Below are 18947 nucleotides of genomic sequence, written 5' to 3'. Positions count from 1 at the left end.
CAGTGACTTCTCTTCAGCACTGTTCTTACCATAAAAAAGAATGGAGGAAACTCTACATTCATTCATTCATTTATTTATTTATTTATTTATTTATTATTTAAATTTTATTTATTTATTTATTTATCACATTTTCTAAACCACCCTAAGTGACCATGTTTGCGATGGACTTGATTGCTTTTAGTGAATTTCTCCTCTTTCTTTTTCTGACAGTAGCCCTTAGTTTTTACATCTATACAATTTTATTTACTGAATGATAGTCTTGAATACACAGCATACATATTTATCAAATAATGCATACACTTTAGTCCCATGCTGATAAAACAGTATTTGCTACCAAACTTTCAGTCAAAGTATGAAAATGGGAGTTGCAGCAAAATTAAAGGCAGGGAGATTGAGAATGAAAATGTAAATGCAAATGTAAACTGAGGAATTGGGATAAAAGTAGCCATTGTTAAGTGACTGCATTATTTAGTGACCATTTGCAGTTATGACAACAATGAAAAAGTAATTTTGTGACCAATTCTTACCTGTACAACCTTCGCAGCTCTGTAAAGCAAAGCAAAGCCTATACAGGTCATAAACACAGTTGCTATTTTACTTAGCAACCAATTCACTTAACAACTAAATTACCAAATCTAATTACAGCTGTTAAATTATTTTTAAGGAAGATAACCATTTACCCCCAAAATATCTTCTATTAATAGTGTTTTCTTAGATTTGGCTACGTGAGCAGATATTGTGGTGCCGTATTTAACTGGTCCTACAGGAACAAGTATTGGTTGTCCATCCTTCACTCTTGGTGGTGTGAACATGCAAAGACTCTGAATAGCAAAAGGGGAAAAAAAGAAAGTCCAATTAATTTGTTCCACAATAAATCATTAAACAAATATGAAATCAAAATCAAACAGCTCATGTTAAATGTTTGTGCTGCTAGAAATATGACAAAAATTGTTTTGTTTCAAGTAGATCTCACGCAGCCTGATGAAGAGTAACAGATTGCCTATGTGAGTCAATCTATTATTACATAGGTCTAATTCATAATTAATATTCTATATGCCATAATGATCATCTGAAAGCTCACAGCCTGTACCTACCTCAAGTCTGTATAATCAAACCCATTACAATATCATGTGAATTTAAATATGAAACTGTGGAGAAGAAAATAAAAAAGAACTTAAAATATAAATAAGTTACACTGCATAGAATACATAGAAAATTGACAGCAGAAAAAGAACCAGTAGTCCATCGAGTTTGCCCTTTAAAGTTTTCATTTTTTCTTTTTTCTTTCTTTCTTTCTTATTTTATTTTATTATTATTATCTTGTTTCCCCAAAATAACACATCCCCTGATAATAAGCCCAATCGGGCTTTTGAGCTTATTTCAGGGTTCAAAAAAATATAAGACAGGGTCTTATTTTCGGGAAAACATGCTATTATTTTTAATTTTTTGGCAGATGATAGACACGTTTTTATCCCAAGCATGTTTAAACATTTACCGATGGAAGTTGGTTCCAAGCTTCCACTACTCCTTCTGTGAAGTAATAATTTCTAATTCCATTGCCACATATCAGTAATATCTTTCCATGCATTAGGATGCCTTATAGAATTCTGTACACTCAAAATAATTCCAGTTACCTATGGGACAGATTGTCTCTATAACTTCTGCTTGACCATGTCACAGCAAAGCACTATCACTTTGTGGGACCTTCTCAGTAATAGCATGTGCTCTTATTCCTGCCCTGAGACTCATCTGATCTTGACCTTTTAGAGCTTCCATAACTCCTTTTTTAGACCTAGTAATCCCTTAATTTTAGGTAGAGTCAGAACAACAGGATGGAGCTGAGCGTTTACCGGCCAGATGCCCTTCCTGACGCCAAGCAGAGTTCTCAAAAGATATTTTTTCTTTGCACCCTAGGAGAGAAACATCTTCTGCTACCTAGGATTGAATTCTCAACCTTCTGAGTGGGAGGCGAGCATCTTTACCACTAGGCCACCAGGCCGCTTATTTTTAGAGCTTCCATAACAAAAACTTAGGTTTTTTTCAGGCTCTTTCAGGAAAAATTGGGTTGCTCCACATTAGTAATCTAGTGTGAAATCTGTTTGCACAGATAGTCCTAGACTTACGGGATCAGAATTTCCATTGCTACACAAAGCAGCTGCCACACCTGATTTTACAATATTTTGGCCATGGCTGTTAAGTGAATCATGCAGTTCTTAAGCAAATCCAGTGTCCCCCATTGGCTTTGCTTATCAGAGGTTGGTTGGGAAGATCACAAACAGTGATCTCATGACCCCAGGGCACTGTAACCATTGTAAATGGCACATGCCATTTGCCAAGTGCCGAGGTTTCAATCATGTGATCATGGGGATGGGGCAATGGTAGTAAATGCAAGGACCAGTCACTAACTCACTTTTTCCCCAGTGCCATTATAACTTCAAATAAATGCTAAACAAATGGATGTAAGTCAAGGACTACCTGTCCTATTATTCTCTCCCCCCACTCCCCCCTGTGTAGGCCAATGTATTCTTTAAGTGAGTGTTTGTTTGGTTTTATTTACTTGATGTTATTTATCTGTTTTGTAAACTATCTACTCTGTAAACTATCAAAAATCACTTCGTGATTGAAGTGGCCCAAAATCAATAAATACAATAAATAAATGAAATATGGAAGTGCATTTATCTAAATGTCTTACAGTGCTCTTACAATTAAGAAGGCTGGCTTGTTGCTAATCTATGTTCACTTTCACCTGAGTGAAAGTGATTTTTATGAAGTTACGAAACACTGCAATAGGAGCAGTACTTTTTAAGCTGCTACCAGTGATAATTCTTTAAACCTCATATGAAAGGAGGGAGGGGGAATCCCAAATATTTGAATTCATTTATATCACCACAGACATTGCAAATCAGATAAGTTCTTCCCCTACAATATTGAGGATCAACACCTGAACATTAGCAAATATGTTTTGGGTGATGAATACTTGTGTCGATCAATTTCAAAACCTCACTGTTGAGTATTCAGTTAAGACCTGTAGGAAATCAGTATTCATAATCTCTTATTCCCTTTATATCCTTCACTACTTCTCTCAGCATGTCATCTTGAGTAAACAAATGAAGCATGCGTTTCAGATTTATATTATTTCTTTGTCATATATATGCACAAGTAGACTCATGAACCTAGTGTTAAAGAACACTTTTTTCTAAGCAGATACTCAACAGTTGCTATTCTGATTCAAACTTAACTAGTTTTTCCTGTACTTTTCCTTCTCATGTTCTACCATTCCAGTTTCATTATCTCCATTCACTATTGTCACCTAACTGAATAATATTTTTCATGAATCATATTTGTATTTATACATTTCTTCAAATGGCTGTGAAACTTGGACCATAAGAAAGGCTGAGTGCCAAAGAATTGAGGCCTTTGAACTATGATGCTGGAGATGAATCCTGTGAGTTCCTTGGACTGCAAGGCGATCAAACCGGTCAGTCCTAGAGATCATCAGACCTGACTGCTCTTTAGAAGGCCAGATCCTGAAGATGAAACTCAAATACTTTGGCCACCTAATGAGAAGGAAGGAATTATTGGAGAAGAGCCTAATGCTGGGAAAGATTGAGAGCAAAAGAAGAAAGGGACGACAGAGAATGAGGTGGTTGGATGGAGTCACTGAAGCAGGAGGCGTGCGCTTAAATGGACTCAAGAGGATGGTAGGTGACAGGAAGGCCTGGAGGAACATCGTCCATGGCGTCGCTATGAGTCGGATACAACTTCACAACTAACAACAACTACATAATTTATGTAATTCTATATTTACTTGGCTTGTCTATAAGAATAATTGAAAGGAGGTTTCATTGCCAATACATAAAAGTATTGAACAGAAATATGCTGAGCGTTCCAAATAGTTCAATATAAATAAAATAGCTCTAGTGAAATGACAAGTAATTAATCATGTCAGGAAAGTGAAATTTAATGCAATATTGATTATGAATGAAGGCAAATACAGTATATGTGTCAGAATATGTGGTGAGAGAGAAGTTCCTAGAGGATGGGCTCCAGCACAAGTCTGAAAGCTCAGAAGGCTAAACCTCTGTTGACCAACTTGGATCAGATCCTGTAATATTGATTAGCATGACATTATGTAGAGAAAGCCAAGTTGGGCTTCTGAGGTAAAAAGCAGAAATCTCCAACTCCTCTACCCAAGGAGAATCTCCTCTACTCTGTGTCTATATAATATGGATCTGTTTTAGGGAAACTGTTTGATAGTTCCTCTACCTATCTTTGTCTTACTCCACATTCTCTCCTTGATTCTGATATACATGAGAAAAACTCTCCTATTTTCTTCTCAAAGTCAAAGCTAGATTCTATACAAAAAATGGGGGAGAAATACATAATACAACCTGCTGGTTATTTAGCATACATCCTTGTGATTATAACATTCAGGTCCTCCTGGCCTTTGAGATAGAATAATCATCATCTCCTTGTGTGTCCAATCACATTTGGCCAATAAAAAATTCTATTCTATTCTATTCTATTCTATTCTATTCTATTCTATTCTATTTCCTTAATTTTGGCATACAACTTCTGCTTTTTCTAAAAGGATCAGAACTCCTCTGTATCTAGCAAAAAACTTTTCTTTCCAGCAAAAAGAAAGTACTTATGGAAAAGCTGACTCTGTATATGACCAAGCACACGTATCTCTTTTTCTCAAAAAGATGTAGATTGTATGTCTGAGATAAGTGAACTATGTATCAGCCCAACCTGATAAGACTGACAAAATTAGTAGACCAGAGGAATGCTGTCGATATAATTTACTTGGACTTCAGTAAAGCATTTGATAAAGTAGACCATAACCTACTACTAGATAAAGTAGAAAAATGTGGGTTAGACAGCACCACCACCAGATGGATTCGTAACTGGCTGACCAACCGCACTCAACATGTAGTCCTCAATGGAACTACATCCACATGGAGGGAAGTATGCAGTGGAGTACCCCAAGGCTCTGCTTTAGGCCCAGTACTCTTCAACATCTTCATCAATGACTTGGACGAGGGGATAGATGGGGAACTCATCAAATTTGCAGATGACACCAAGCTGGCAGGAATAGCCAACACTCCAGAAGATAGGCTCAAGTTACAGAAAGATCTTGACAGACTTGAACATTGGGCTATCTAACAAAATGAAATTCAACAGTGAAAAAGTAAGGTTCTACATTTAGGCCAAAAACAAAATGCACCAGTACCGTATATGTGGTACCTTGCTCAATAGTAGTACCTGTGAGAGGGATCTTGGAGTCCTAGTGGATAACCATTTAGATATGAGCCAGCAGTGTGCAGCAGCTGTTAAAAAAGCCAACACAGTTCTGGGCTGCATAAACAGAGGGATAGAATCAAGATCACGTGAAGTGTTAGTGCCACTTTATAATGCCTTGGTAAGGCCACACTTGGAATATTGCATCCAGTTTTGGTCGCCACGATGTAAAAAAGATGTTGAGACTCTAGAAAGAGTGCAGAGAAGAGCAACAAAGATGATTAGGGGACTGGAGGATAAAACATATGAAGAACGGTTGCAGGAACTGGGTATGTCTAGTTTAACAAAAAGAAGGACTAGGGGAGACATGATAGCTGTGTTCCAATATCTCAGGGGCTGCCACAAAGAAGAGGGAGTCGGGCTGTTCACCAAAGCACCTGAGGGTAGAACAAGAAGCAATGGGTGGAAACTGATCAAAGAAAGAAGCAACTTAGAACTAAGGAGAAATTTCCTGACAGTTAGAACAATTAATAAGTGGAACAACTTGCCTTCAGAAGTTGTGAATGCTCCAACACTGGAAATTTTTAAGAAAATGTTGGATAACCATCTGACTGAGATGGTGTAGGGTTTCCTGCCTGGGCAGGGGGTTGGACTAGAAGGCCTCCAAGGTCCCTTCCAACTCTGATGTTATGTTATGTTACTAATAGTGTGTATTATCATGAATAAAACATCATACCACCTTAATATTAAGCTTGTATATTAATAATATCTGTTAATAAGGTTTATGATAAAGTTTGCATCGTACATGAATGCTTATGTGTCTTGAAGTAAGAAGCAGTGAACTTTAGTTCACCTTAAAAAATGAAATACCAAGCAAGCTCTAGCAGACAAACAATAGTATCTAACTTGATCCAAAGATGATTTGCATCACCAGACTGGGTTCATGAAACCCAGTCTAAAGAAATTTTGTAACTTTCTTCCTCACATGGGAACCATCATAGTACAAAATTGGCTACAATAGCTCAGGCTGGTAAAGAAGCCTGTTATTAGAACACAGAGCCTGCAATTACTGCAGGTTCAAGCCCGGCCCAAGGTTGACTCAGCCTTCCATCCTTTATAAGGTAGGTAAAATGAGGACCCAGATTGTTGGGGGGGCAATAAGTTGACTTTGTAAAAAATATACAAATAGGATGAGACTATTGCCTTATACACTGTAAGCCGCCCTGAGTCTTCGGAGAAGGGCGGGATATAAATGTAAACAAAAAAAAAAAATTCTAAAGATGGCCTTGACTCTGAGAAGTGATTTTTTTAGGGGTAAATGGGAGGGGGGTGTCTAGTCAAAAGAAGATGCCCAAAAGGAACATTGGCAGTGGTAAAATCTGAACTGGTTTACTACCAGTTCGCTGGCTGCGCATGCACAATGCACACCACATACCAAATGCGAGGTGCGCATACACAATGCATGCCAAAAGGAGGCACGGGGTAAGTAGAACAGCGCGTGGGGGGGTGATCAGCTGTGGCACACAATCTTTTTTTTTACTCTTAAAAGCATTTTTTTAACAACTTATTTGGCCAAAGAGTAAAAAAAAAGGCTCTGACAATCACGTGGCTCAGCTGGGATCATCAGAGCCTTTTTTTACCTTTTAAAAGCATTTTTTACAACCTATTCGGCCGCATAGGTTGTAAAAAATGCTCTTAAAAGTTAAAAAAAGGCTACAATGATTGCATGGCTCAGCTGGGCATGGGTGGGGGGGGGCAGGGATTTTTGCTACCGGTTCTCAGAACCACCCACCACCATCGCTACCGGATCGGCCGATCCAGTCCGAACCGGGAGCATTTCACCCCTGAATATTGGGCATATGAAATTCCACTTAGTTCTTTTGATTTTATTTACCAGAAATATTAACAATCCCTGTTATTTGCAATTCTGTCCTATAAATACTAAGCATCTCTAGGTGGCACTGTCTTGTGCAAAAAGTCAACTAATATCTACCCATGTATATACCTAAAGCATGAAGATGCGTTTGTGTTTATTATCTATTTCAGAATAAAGATCTCATATCAACTAAACAAGAGGCATAGATCCATACAGTCCTCTTTCTTATCTTCCGCTTTTTTAAAGGACTATGGACCTAATGACATTTGCAAATGTGAAAGATAATGCCAATTAAATTATAATATTCTAAGGGGACCAGTTGTTATATACCAACAATTCTTCAAATTTTTAAATTGCAGAAAAGTACAATATTAAAAAACAATACGCATATACAATAGGTAGTAATGGATTTTAAAAGAAAATTAAATGAATGGGTATTATTGATAGTACAGGAATTTACAAATTAATATTATATGATGGAAAAAGCTCTGTTTCTGAAAATTATTTGTCTGTCTATCACATTTTTTAACTGCCCATCTCTCTCAGAGACGGACTCTGGCCAGTATACAATAACATTTAAAAGGTACAAAAGCAATAAAGAAAACCAGGAGTTGTGGTGAATGATATAATCCATTCCTGCTAGGTTTCCCCATCTTATGTGAATTAAAGGTTAGTGGCCTCACAATGATCCTTCTTGGTGGCTGTTCCCATACTTTGCCTTAGAAGATTTTTAAGATGTCTGGGGTATCTGAGTACTAAGAGCGTAACTTAAAGGTGATAGGACTTCCATATGGTAAATATTTGTTTATTTGTTGACTATATGTTTCCGGTTTGACAGTGAAATATGGTAATGAAATAGGTAGTATAGCCATTTTTGTTTCAATAAATTAAAAAAAACTATGAGATGGCCATTCAAAGTTTAGAGGACAGAGAATTTGAGAAGAATTAAATTTACAGGAAGGCAGATTTCAAGTAAATATTAAATACAACTTAAGAATAGTAACAACAGTTTGGCAATGGAGCCAATTAATCAGTTAAAAAGAGCAGGGGTCTCCGACCATGGCAAGTTTAAGACTTGTGGACTTCAACTCCCTGGGAGTCTTAAAGTTGCCAAGGTTGGAGACCCTTGAAACAGAAAATCTCCTTCCCGAAATATGTTCTTGCAGAAGCTTAAAAAAAAAACATGAGATGGAGATACTTTAGTTAGATTCCTCATTGAGCAGGGAATGATTTAGCCCAAATCTTGCATAACAGAAGAGCTAAAAGAGGCCGCACTATTTGTTAGACTACAAATTATAACCTATCAGTACTGTATCTCAGTGCTTACAAATTCATACGGTGCTTTTAGATCCAGGGCTAGAAGTAAGTTTCCAACAAGGTCCATCTGCAATACAGATTGATTTAAAATGACAATTTGGTAAATTTTAAAAAGAAATCATTGCAGAGGAAAAGTGTACACAGAAGAAAACTGTTTCAATTTGTCAACTACATTTACGAAACTAAGTGGCCTAGAATAGTTATCCTCTCTGAAACTTTGCGCAATACAATACACAAAACACCCTGGAAAGAAGATTATTTCTATAAATTACAGTTTTTCAAATTTATACTTACATTATTGCATTCTCCCAGGAAATACAGTGCAAACCCATCAGCCTTTGTAGCTGCCAAAACAATCATTTTAAAAAGTTAAAAATGGTGTATGTTCTATTTCTGAATAGATTGCTTTCCTATTAGCACAAGTATATATTTTAAATATTAAGCCACTATATAAAGCATTAAACACCAAGAACTGAATAACAAAAAATAAATCCTGCATTCATATATTCCATGAAATTGGAATATCAATATCAATGCTTAAATATCAATAAGTAGTTGATAGAATTACACAAAAAGTTTGTTAAAGAGAAACAAAATTATAAACAAAATAAATGTTCAGATCTATGTAAGCTAAATGCTGACATATTTTACTGATTAAATAATTTACTCACTAGAAACTGAAAAATAAAAGTCATCTATACTGTACTACCCAAAAGAGTGGATTTGAAGTGCTAGAACTAGAGCAACTTAAGAAAAATATTTTCCAATCAGATTTGTTGCTCCAGACATGTTTACCCCACTACTTCCTGTTAATAGCTTGTAGCTCATTTCCTGCTTTGAATTCCAGCTTCGTTGGATCCAGAAGTCATTGCTACCTCATTACTATAATCAATAATGAAATCTTAACTCTGATGTAATCACTCAGGAAACAGACTCAGTGAATAAATGTACAACATCCATTCCTTAAGAACAGTATCTAATAACCAGTACTGTACAGAACGGTGTCTAAAATGGAAAAATAAGGAAAAACAGGAAATACATCTAAACCCATCTGATTCCTACATATAAAGGATACATGCAAACTAACTATTGATTATGTCAAAAATTAAGTTTATGTTTTCACACATACTCTTTTTTTCACTACAGTGAAACCTCAGTTTAGTAAAACTGGATGCATTGAACTTTGTATGCAATTCTTTGCCCCTATTTATTTATGTAATTATATAATTACACAAATTATATAAATAGATGCAAATAATTTGATATAACATAATATGTGGCATTTATTAAATCTATCATTACACCAATCAGGCAAATTATCATTATTATATGATTCTATCTGTAACAGAATCCTATTCCTCCAATTAGTCTATTAAATTGTATAGCAGCTTGTACCAAATTAGGAAAATAAAAATGATTTTATGATTATACAGTATAATAAGATGCAGTATCTTTAATTCAGTTAAATTTTTTATTCATTCAAATGATTCATAAACTTGTATGTCATCAATTTCATTCAACAATCAAATGATGGTTTAAAGTATTAAATTATTCATGATTCATATAACACTATAAATAATAAAACACCCACAATAAATATAAAACATTATACAAGTAGTCCTCAGCATACGACCATAATTGAGCTCAAAATTTATATTGCTAAGTGGGACATTTGTTAAGTGAGTTTTACTCTATTTTACGACCTTTCTTGCTATAATTGTTAAGTGAAGCATGGCAGTTGTTAAGTTACTTAACATGGTTGTTAAGTGAATCTAACTTTCCAGTTCAATTTGCTTGTCACAAGATGGCAAAAGGTGATCCCATGACCCTGGGACATGGTCATAAATGTCATAAATATGAGCCCATTGCCAAGGGTCTCGATTTGACCATAGGGATGCTGCAATGGTCATAAGTGTGAAAACAGTCCTAAGGCACTTTTTTCAGTGCCATCATAACTTCAAACAGTCACTAAATGAACTGCTGTAAATCGAGAGCTACCTGTATTATTCTGAGGAAATGATTACAGATTAAAACATCCACAATAACTAGTAAAGTTTGGCTCTGGGTGCCGGAGTGTTATGTGAAGGAGGGCTTGGGTGCAGTGCTGGGTTGGAGAAATTGCTCAGACGGAGGCGGTAAATGTGCTACAGAGGCACCAGAACCTAGGCAAAGTCTGTCTGTCTAAGTTGGTTAGGATAGATGTGGATAGTTCTCAGTCCCTTGGGGACGGGAAACGAGGTGGGGAAAAATCCAAACAGGGAGAGAAGAGAAATAGTACAGGAGGACATTGTGATGGTGAAGGGCATGGGTGGAGACGGGGGAGAGTCACTCTTGGAGGAGGAGGGAGATCCTGTTTTATACCAGTACCATATTTGGGCCTCCTGTGATCAACTCCAGGAACTGGTTTCCAAAGTGTTGTTGGCTCTGGCTTCCAGCCGCTACTGCTGAATGCCAGGGTGATCTATAATAAAGCTTGCCTCGTCTACAATTTGATAGTGAGTGAGACAGCTCATCTGGTTTGCATCATGAATGTGGCATCAACCACAACGCCAGGGCAGAGAAAGGTGTGTGGCTGTTTTTTACTCATGAGTTTCTCATGGGCCTCCAAGGGCCCTGTCACAGATATCACCAGTCATGAGATCTCTTTGTGAGGCTGGGCCTTAGGGATCACTGAAGATTGCTGCTGACTTACATCCTCCCTGCTGTGTAGCTGCATCCCTGCCTGTGTTACTAGACACTGTATCTGAGTTCCCCAGGCTCAAGCTGCCATCTCTGGGCCTGGGATCTGAGTCAGACAGGTGTTCATGAACACCACAGTAGCCATGGACCTGGTCCAACTTATTCATGGCCCAACTCACACAAGGTTCACACATGATAAGAGCCAAGGTGGCCCAGTGCTTAGAGTGCAGTACTGCAGGCTACTTCAGCTGACTGCTAGCTGCAGTTCAGTAGTTCAAATCTCACCAGCTCAAGGTTGACTCAGCCTTCCATCCTTCCAAGGTGGGTAAAATGAGGACCCAGATTGTTTGAGGCAATATGCTAACTCTGTAAACTGCATAGAGAGGGCTGTAAAAGCACTATGAAGCAGTATACAAGTCTAAGTGCCATTGCTTGCTATTAGATCTGGTGTTTGCCTTGGCGCAGTGACATCATGATCTGGATTTAGGGGATATTAATATCAGTCCCCTGCCATGGAAAGATCATTTCCTGTTGGCCTTAAGAGTTATCTGCAGTGGCTCTCACCACAGGGAACCTCCTTAGGATGGGGGATGCTACACTGGTCCTTGGTCTCATGGATCTCTTAGTAATTTTCAGTACCCTCTAGGCCAAGGGTCCTCAAACTTTTTAAACAGGGGGCCAATTCATGGTCCCTCAGACTGTTGGGGAGCTGGACTGGCAGAGTGGGCGTGGCTAGGTCATGTGACTAGATGGGTGTGACCAATTTAACAGTCCATTAAACCAGGGGTCTCCAACCTTGGCAACTTTAAGACTTGTGGACTTCAACTCCCAGAATTCCTCAGCCAGCTTTGCTTAAAGTTGCCAAGGTTGGAGACCCCTGCATTAAACAATGCACACAAATTAAACTTTAATTTGTTTTGCTCCTAGGGGTGTTTTATTTCCTTTTCCTGCATGTTGTTCTTTTAGTTGACTTTTCTTTTTACTAGATCATTTCTTCGTTGTTTAGGAGTCTAGTGGTCCACTTCAGAAAACTCAGTTTTGCAGCAATTTTTCTCAGCCCCAAAGAGCTTGCGAAATCAATCAATTTCCTTTTCTCTCTCTCTCTCTCTCTCCCTCCCTCCCTCCCTCCCTTTCTTTCTCTTTCTCTCTGTCTCTCCCTCTGTCTCTCTCTCTCTCTCTCTCTTTATCTATCTATCTCTTTCTCATCTATCTTCTGGAATCAGAGGAGGTGAAAAAAGAGGCCGTTTTCACCTATTTTTTGGCCTCCTGGGGCATCTGTACGCCCTGTTTTTTACCTCCCCTGCCTCCAGCAGCATTCTGCAAGCCAAAGACAGCCTCCCCCTTTTTTTTTTTTTGCCAAAAATGGTCCATTTTCGCCCGTTTTTTGGGCTCCTGGGGCGTCTGTGTGCCCTGTTTTTTACCTTCCCCACCTCCAGTAACATTCTGCAGGCCAAAATTGTTGGCCTTACCTTTCAGTTCCAACCCACAGGTAAGTCTTGCACTCCACCAAAGGGTGGGTGGGGCGCTGTGGGCACCACTCATGCAGGCTGGATTAATGGCTTTGGCAGGCCGCATGCAGCCCGGGGGCCATAGTTTGAGGACCCATGCTCTGGGCCTTTTAATATTTTTCTCCATAGGTGAAACTTTGTAATGATATTCTATGAACTGACGCTTCCTCAAACTGATGCATAGATTCTAGTTCCAAATATAAAACATACCTATTTGAATGATGGTGCTCAATTCATACAAGAGCAGTTGACTGTTCCCTACTGTATCCGTCCGTTTCTCTAAATGGCTGTTCAGATCGTACACCATTCCTTCCATATCAGAATTTTGGTACTATTGGAAATAAGGATACATTTCAAAATATCTTATTAATAAATAATTATGTGGCATTTATGAGAAAAATAAGTTATTTTATAAACGAAAAGTTCCACTGAGAAAACTTTGAATGCTTAGACCAAGAGTGTCAAACTCAATTTCATTGAGGGCCAAATCAGGATTGTTGTTGTGGCACGCCAGCAGACAGCAGAGCTGGACGCAGAGTTGGACAGTGAGGAGGTTGGGGAGGAACATGGGCCAGTTCTTTAGCCTGCAGAAGGCCTGAATGAGGGCTCTGAGTCAGAGGCAGAGAATAGACCAAAGCCATCTAGTAGTTCTTTACTGCCTCTGACATCAGTGAGGCAGAAGAACAGTGTGAGCCTGTTCCTAGCATGCGCATGCACAGAGCTGCCAGAAGACAGGAACAATTAAGAAAACAGGGTCGACTTGGGAGTAAGGCTTGGAGTTGATTGGCCCCACCTGGGGTGAAATGTTCCTGGTTCGGACCGGTTCAGCTGAGCTGGTAGCAATGACGGTCAGTGGTTCAAAGAACCGGTAGCAATGGCAGCTTGAGGTTCCACACGCCCGCCCAGTTGACATTACTTTCTGGATAAAACCCTTTTTTTTAATCCTCTGCGCATGTGTAGAGGGTCAGTGCGCAGCACGTGCACTTCCAAACCGGTAGGAAATGATAAGTAGATTTCACCTCTGGCCCCACTCATAAGACATAAAAGAGAAGCAAACGGGACATGAGCTTTTACAGGAAGCAATTAATTCATCTGGTTGGTAAAAGCTCTGGAAAATCTGTTTGATTCTATGCTAAGTTTGGCCTTGCCCTGCGTTTGGCAATTCGTTCTCTGGCAGCATTCTAAGGGAGATAAGGTGAGTGTTTGTAAACCCTCCCCGATAGATTGTTTGAGAAGCCTTTCAGACTGGGAATGACAATAATTCACAGCCGTTTGAATTAAAGAGGTTTGACAGGACTAAGTTTGTGCTGTTTACTTTCTAAGGAAGCCTAGGTCAGAACCATTGTGTTTGACCTGTGGGGGGGGGCAGAGTGGGAATGGCCAGTTTGATGTCACTTGTGTCAGGGGCACCTGTGGTGGCCTGAGCATTCTGCCAGAGAAAATGGGTTCCTGAGCTCCGTTTTCAGCAGCGCCAGCCTCCTGTAACCCTCTGCCAATGAAAATGGAGCTCTATTCTCACTGGTAGAGGCACTTCACTGTTTTCAGGGTGGCCCCGCGGGCCATGTCTAAGCCTTGAGTTTGACATCCCTCGCTTAGACAAAAGAGAAAGGTGAATCACAAGTTTATCAATATCAATTTCCTATGGACTAGATCCAATGGATCTAGGTTCCTATGGACCAAATCATTTTTTTTCATACTGAAATCAACTGTACAAGTTAGTCATAGTTGAATGTGCTACATACAAATTGTTCCAGATTCAATTCTCAACATCAGAGCGCAAAGCAAGGCAATAACTTTTCCAACAAAGTTATACCAATTGGAGTAAACAACACTATACTGAACTCACTAAAATGTTTATTTGATTTAAGGCAGCTTCCTATATTTCTAAAAAATATATAATTATTATATTTTGGAAATGTTAATAGGTTAAAGTAGTGATTCCTATATTCCATAGAAAATAAAAAGAAAGTGATAACCACGAATGAAAACAATTATACATGTCCCCAGACAATGTTTCGGGATCCAATCTGGATTGGTCACCGGAACCAGAGGTTTTGTCTTCCAAGCTTTCAGATTTGTGCTGGAGCCCATTTTCAGGAAGTGTCTCTCTAGGCTACAGAGAAGTTCCCTGAAGATGGGCTCCAGCATGAGTCCAAAAGTTTGGAAGAAAAACCTCTGGTCACAGTGACCAACTCAGAGTAGATCCTGAAACTGATCATGTTGGATACATCATCTCTATCCAACAAGTTGTTTTCTTCCTAGTACAGAATTGAGAAAGGACCACCTGGTTGGCTATTTTCCATCTCTAGTCTGCTACTGTTCTGCACATAAAAAGTTAAGAGACGAATAGCCCAGAGACAATCCTTTTGGGACCACAATTGTTTCCAGGAGTTTTGGAAAGTTTTGTGCCTTTAGATATTGAATGAGATCATGTAATCAGTAATTTCCAAACCTGCATAAATTACCCAAAATTGGGTAAAAGTGTTTTTTGTTTGGGAATGTATACAAACCATTATCAAGTACAACAAAGACATTTAAATTGACTTAAAGCTTTCCATATGTATGGGCAGTCCTCAGCTAACAACCAGTCACTTAATGAGAACTGAGGCATAATGCTATAGTACTTACCCTGCTGACATGCTTAGGACCTGAAACATCTGTTGGAAAGGAAGAAAATAAATGGATAGTCTTAATACATTTCAAATCATTTCAGAGAATAGGAAAAAAACCAGTGTCTATTAAAAAAAAAATTCAAAGTTGTACAATTATTCTGACACTTTCTTCCCATATTTAACAAAAATTGAAACAGAAGATTTTCAGCTCCTATTTTAATTGCACATGTTCCTTTAAATTATAACATTAACTAAAGAATAAAAATCTATTCAATTAATTGGTAAATCTAATTTATTATGCAGCGTACTCCTTCACATGTGTCAAGTATCTGTCAGATCTTTAAAATATCCAGTTTGAACCAGTTTAACGTGACTAAAGATACTTAGAAACTATTGTAACTGCACATCCTACTGAGCTGTTCTTTTAGAATTCTGATAAAAAATATCAGCATTTCTTTTGGTGAGAAGAGACAGTAGTTTACCAATAGTGTTTGAAAGTTAGTTTTCATAAGATTATCATTTAAATGTTGATCATAATTAGCTCACATGTGACATGCTGACTATAAGTAGCAGAGGCAGAAGCATATGAAACAACTCAACAGTTGCAGTGCTTCATCACCCCCATTCTACTAGAAAAGTAATCACATAGATATAAAATTTGCATTCCTGTTTGTCTCAGGTTGTGTGCTATTTGATTCAATGTCCACTAGACTACAGACAAAACCATATAAAAGCTACAAATGGAAGTCGCATTTGTATTGTGTGGTGCACTAAAGATGTACTTTCTCATTTTATTTATTTATTTATTTATTTAATCAAATTTTTATACCGCCTTATCTCCCGAAGGACTCAGGGCAGTTTACAGCCCGATAAAAATACAAATATAATACAAGATAAAACACTAATTAAAAAACTTATTGAAATAGGCCAAAATTTAAAATTACAATTAAAATAATAAAACCCCGTTAAAACTAAATTTAAAATTAAAATTCTACTCCAGTCCTGCACAAATAAATAGATGTGTTTTAAGCTCGCGGCGGAAGGTTCGAAGGTCAGGAACTTGGCGGAGTCCTGGGGGAAGTTCATTCCAGAGAGTGGGAGCCCCCACAGAGAAGACCCTTCCCCTGGGTGTCGCCAGTCGGCACTGCCTGGCGGACGGCACCCTAAGGAGTCCCTCCCTGTGAGAGCGCACGGGTCGGTGGGAGGCAATCGGTGGCAGCAGATGGTCCCGTAAGTAGCCCAGCCCTAAGCCATGGAGCGCTTTGAAGATAGTTACCAAAACCTTGAAGCGCACCCAGAAGGCCACAGGCAGCCAGTGCAGTCTGCGCAGGAGTGGTGTCACATGGGAACCACGAGGGGCTCCCTCTATCACCCACGCAGCCGCATTCTGGACTAACTGGAGCCTCCGGGTGCTCCTCCAGGGAAGCCCCATGTAGAGAGCATTACAGTAATCCAGACGAGATGTCACGAGAGCATGAGTGACCATGCATAGGGCATCCCGGTCCAGGAAGGGGCACAACTGGTGAACCAGGCGAACCTGGTAAAAAGCTCTCCTGGAGACGGCCGTCAAATGGTCTTCAAAGGACAGCCGTCCATCCAGGAGAACGCCCAAGTTGCGCACCCTTTCCAATGGGGCCAATGACTCGCCCCCAACAGTCAGTCGCGGTTGCAGCTGACTGTACCGGGGTGCCGGCATCCACAGCCACTCTGTCTTGGAGGGATTGAGCTTGAGCCTGTTTCTCCCCATCCAGACCCGTACGGCCTCCAGACACCGGGACAGCACTTTGACAGCTTCGTTGGGGTGGCCCGGTGTGGAAAAGTACAGCTGAGTATCATCAGTGTACAGTTGGTAACTCACACCGAAACCACTGATGATCTCACCCAGCGGCTTCATATAGATGTTGAACAGGAGGGGTGAGAGAATCAACCCCTGCGGCACCCCACAAGTGAGGTGCTTTGGGGTCGACCTCTGCCCTCCCGTCAACACCGTCTGCGACCGATCAAAGTGATAGGAGGAGAAATACCGATAAACGGTGCCTCCCACTCCCAGTCCCTCCAACCGGTGCAGCAAGATACCATGGTTGATGGTATCAAAAGCCGCTGAGAGGTCTAATAGGACCAAGGCAGAGGAATAACCCCTATCCCTGGCCCTCCAGAGATCATCAACCAACGTGACCAAAGCCGTCTCCATGCTGTATCCGGGCTGAAAGCTGGATTGGAATGGGTCTAGATAGACAGTTTCATCCAGGTACTGGGGTAATTGACATGCCACCACACTCTCTACAACCTTTGCCACAAAGCAAAGGTTGGAGACCGGACGATAATTACCTAAGACAGCTGGGTCCAGGGAAGTCTTCTTGAGGAGAGGTCTCACCACCGCCTCTTTCAAGACGGCAGGAAAGACCCCCTCCAACAAAGAAGCATTAGTAATCCCCTGGAGCCAGCCTCGTGTCACCTCCTGTGTGGCCAGTACCAACCAGGAGGGGCACAGGTCCAGTAAATATGTGGTGGCATTCAACCCCCCCAATAACCTGTCCATGTCCTCGGGAGCCACAGGGTCAAACTCATCCCAAACAGTCTCAACAAGACAGCTCTCCGACCTCTCACCTGGATCCACCCAATTTTGATCCAAGCCATCCCGAAGCTGAATTTATCGTATAGATAACTACTAAACTCCTCAGCACGTCCCTGCAACGGGTCATCCCGCTTCCCCTGTTGAAGGAGAGAGCGAGTCACCCGAAGCAGGGCGGCAGGGCGGTTATCTGCCGACGCAATGAGGGAGGAGGCGTAGCAACGTCTCGCTTCCCTCACTGCCACTAGGTAGGTCCTATTATATGACCTAACTAGTGTCCGATCAGCCTCCGAATGACTGGACCTCCAGGAACTCTTCTCTGGCGTTTCATCTCCCTCAGCCCCTCGGAGAACCAAGGGGCTGGTTGAGACCTATGCCGGGTCAGAGGCCGCAAAGGCACGACAAGGTCTAGAGCCCCAGCCGTGGCCAGTTCCCAAGCCGCGACTAGTTCTTCATAAATTCACGCTTCTCTCTTTCGGTCTCTCTTTTTAACCATATTGGAATGAATCACTTAATCCAGACTATGACAATAGATTCAATAACATCCAATAAATTAAAATGCAGTCCATATAAGTGATAAATTGATACTATGTCATTCTTCTATTGATACTAAGTCATTCTTCTATTTGGGATCATAATGTTCAATATATTCTGGAAAGATCTGCACTTCCTTTAAGAAATAGAGCTTTTAGTTTAAGAGTGCTTTATGGCTATTTTTGGCTATGTTCTTATGACTTTTCTTTGATGATAAAAAACACTTTTAATTGGTTTTAACTGGAAACCTTCATTAGAGAAATCCTGCCTTCAGAACTGTACATTTTGCAAGTTTCTATTTAAACTAATGCTGTAAATTAACTGCCTGTGAACATGGGTTAACAACAACTTTGCTACATAGGATGTGTATAGTTAAAGAAACGAGGAATTACAATTATACTGCATTACAATACTATTGTATGTCTCAAATCTCTTCCAGATCAATTTCAAAATCCTGATTCTAACCTATAAAGCACTTCAAAAATTGGAGTCACAGCAAGTGAAGGGCTACCTATACCAAATATTGCTACCTGTATAGCAATATTGTGAACTGAAACTCTTATTTCCTTTGAAAAGTATTAATATGGAAGAAAATAAGTAAAACTTTT

At 39.8% G+C, this 18947-nt stretch overlaps 1 protein-coding gene across 4 annotated transcripts in view; it reads right to left on the bottom strand.

The window, feature by feature from the left end:
• The window catches only part of PDE10A (phosphodiesterase 10A), a 146008-nt gene that overhangs the window by 42821 nt on the left and 84240 nt on the right, over nucleotides 1-18947 (bottom strand). For all 4 annotated transcript variants that reach the window (XM_058167997.1, XM_058168001.1, XM_058168010.1 and 1 more), the window contains exons 3-6: nucleotides 15250-15278; nucleotides 12832-12952; nucleotides 8729-8778; nucleotides 681-821 (exon numbers count right to left, since the gene is read on the bottom strand). In XM_058167997.1, the coding sequence (XP_058023980.1) occupies nucleotides 681-821; nucleotides 8729-8778; nucleotides 12832-12952; nucleotides 15250-15278 (341 nt within the window). The remainder of the gene's footprint in view (nucleotides 1-680; nucleotides 822-8728; nucleotides 8779-12831; nucleotides 12953-15249; nucleotides 15279-18947) is intronic.

This window comes from Ahaetulla prasina, chromosome 1 (genome assembly GCF_028640845.1).
Source record: "Ahaetulla prasina isolate Xishuangbanna chromosome 1, ASM2864084v1, whole genome shotgun sequence".
In the NCBI taxonomy this organism is placed as follows: domain Eukaryota; kingdom Metazoa; phylum Chordata; class Lepidosauria; order Squamata; family Colubridae; genus Ahaetulla; species Ahaetulla prasina.
The sequence above is the reverse complement of the archived record's forward strand: the minus strand, read 5'-3'. Positions and strand labels throughout refer to the sequence as shown.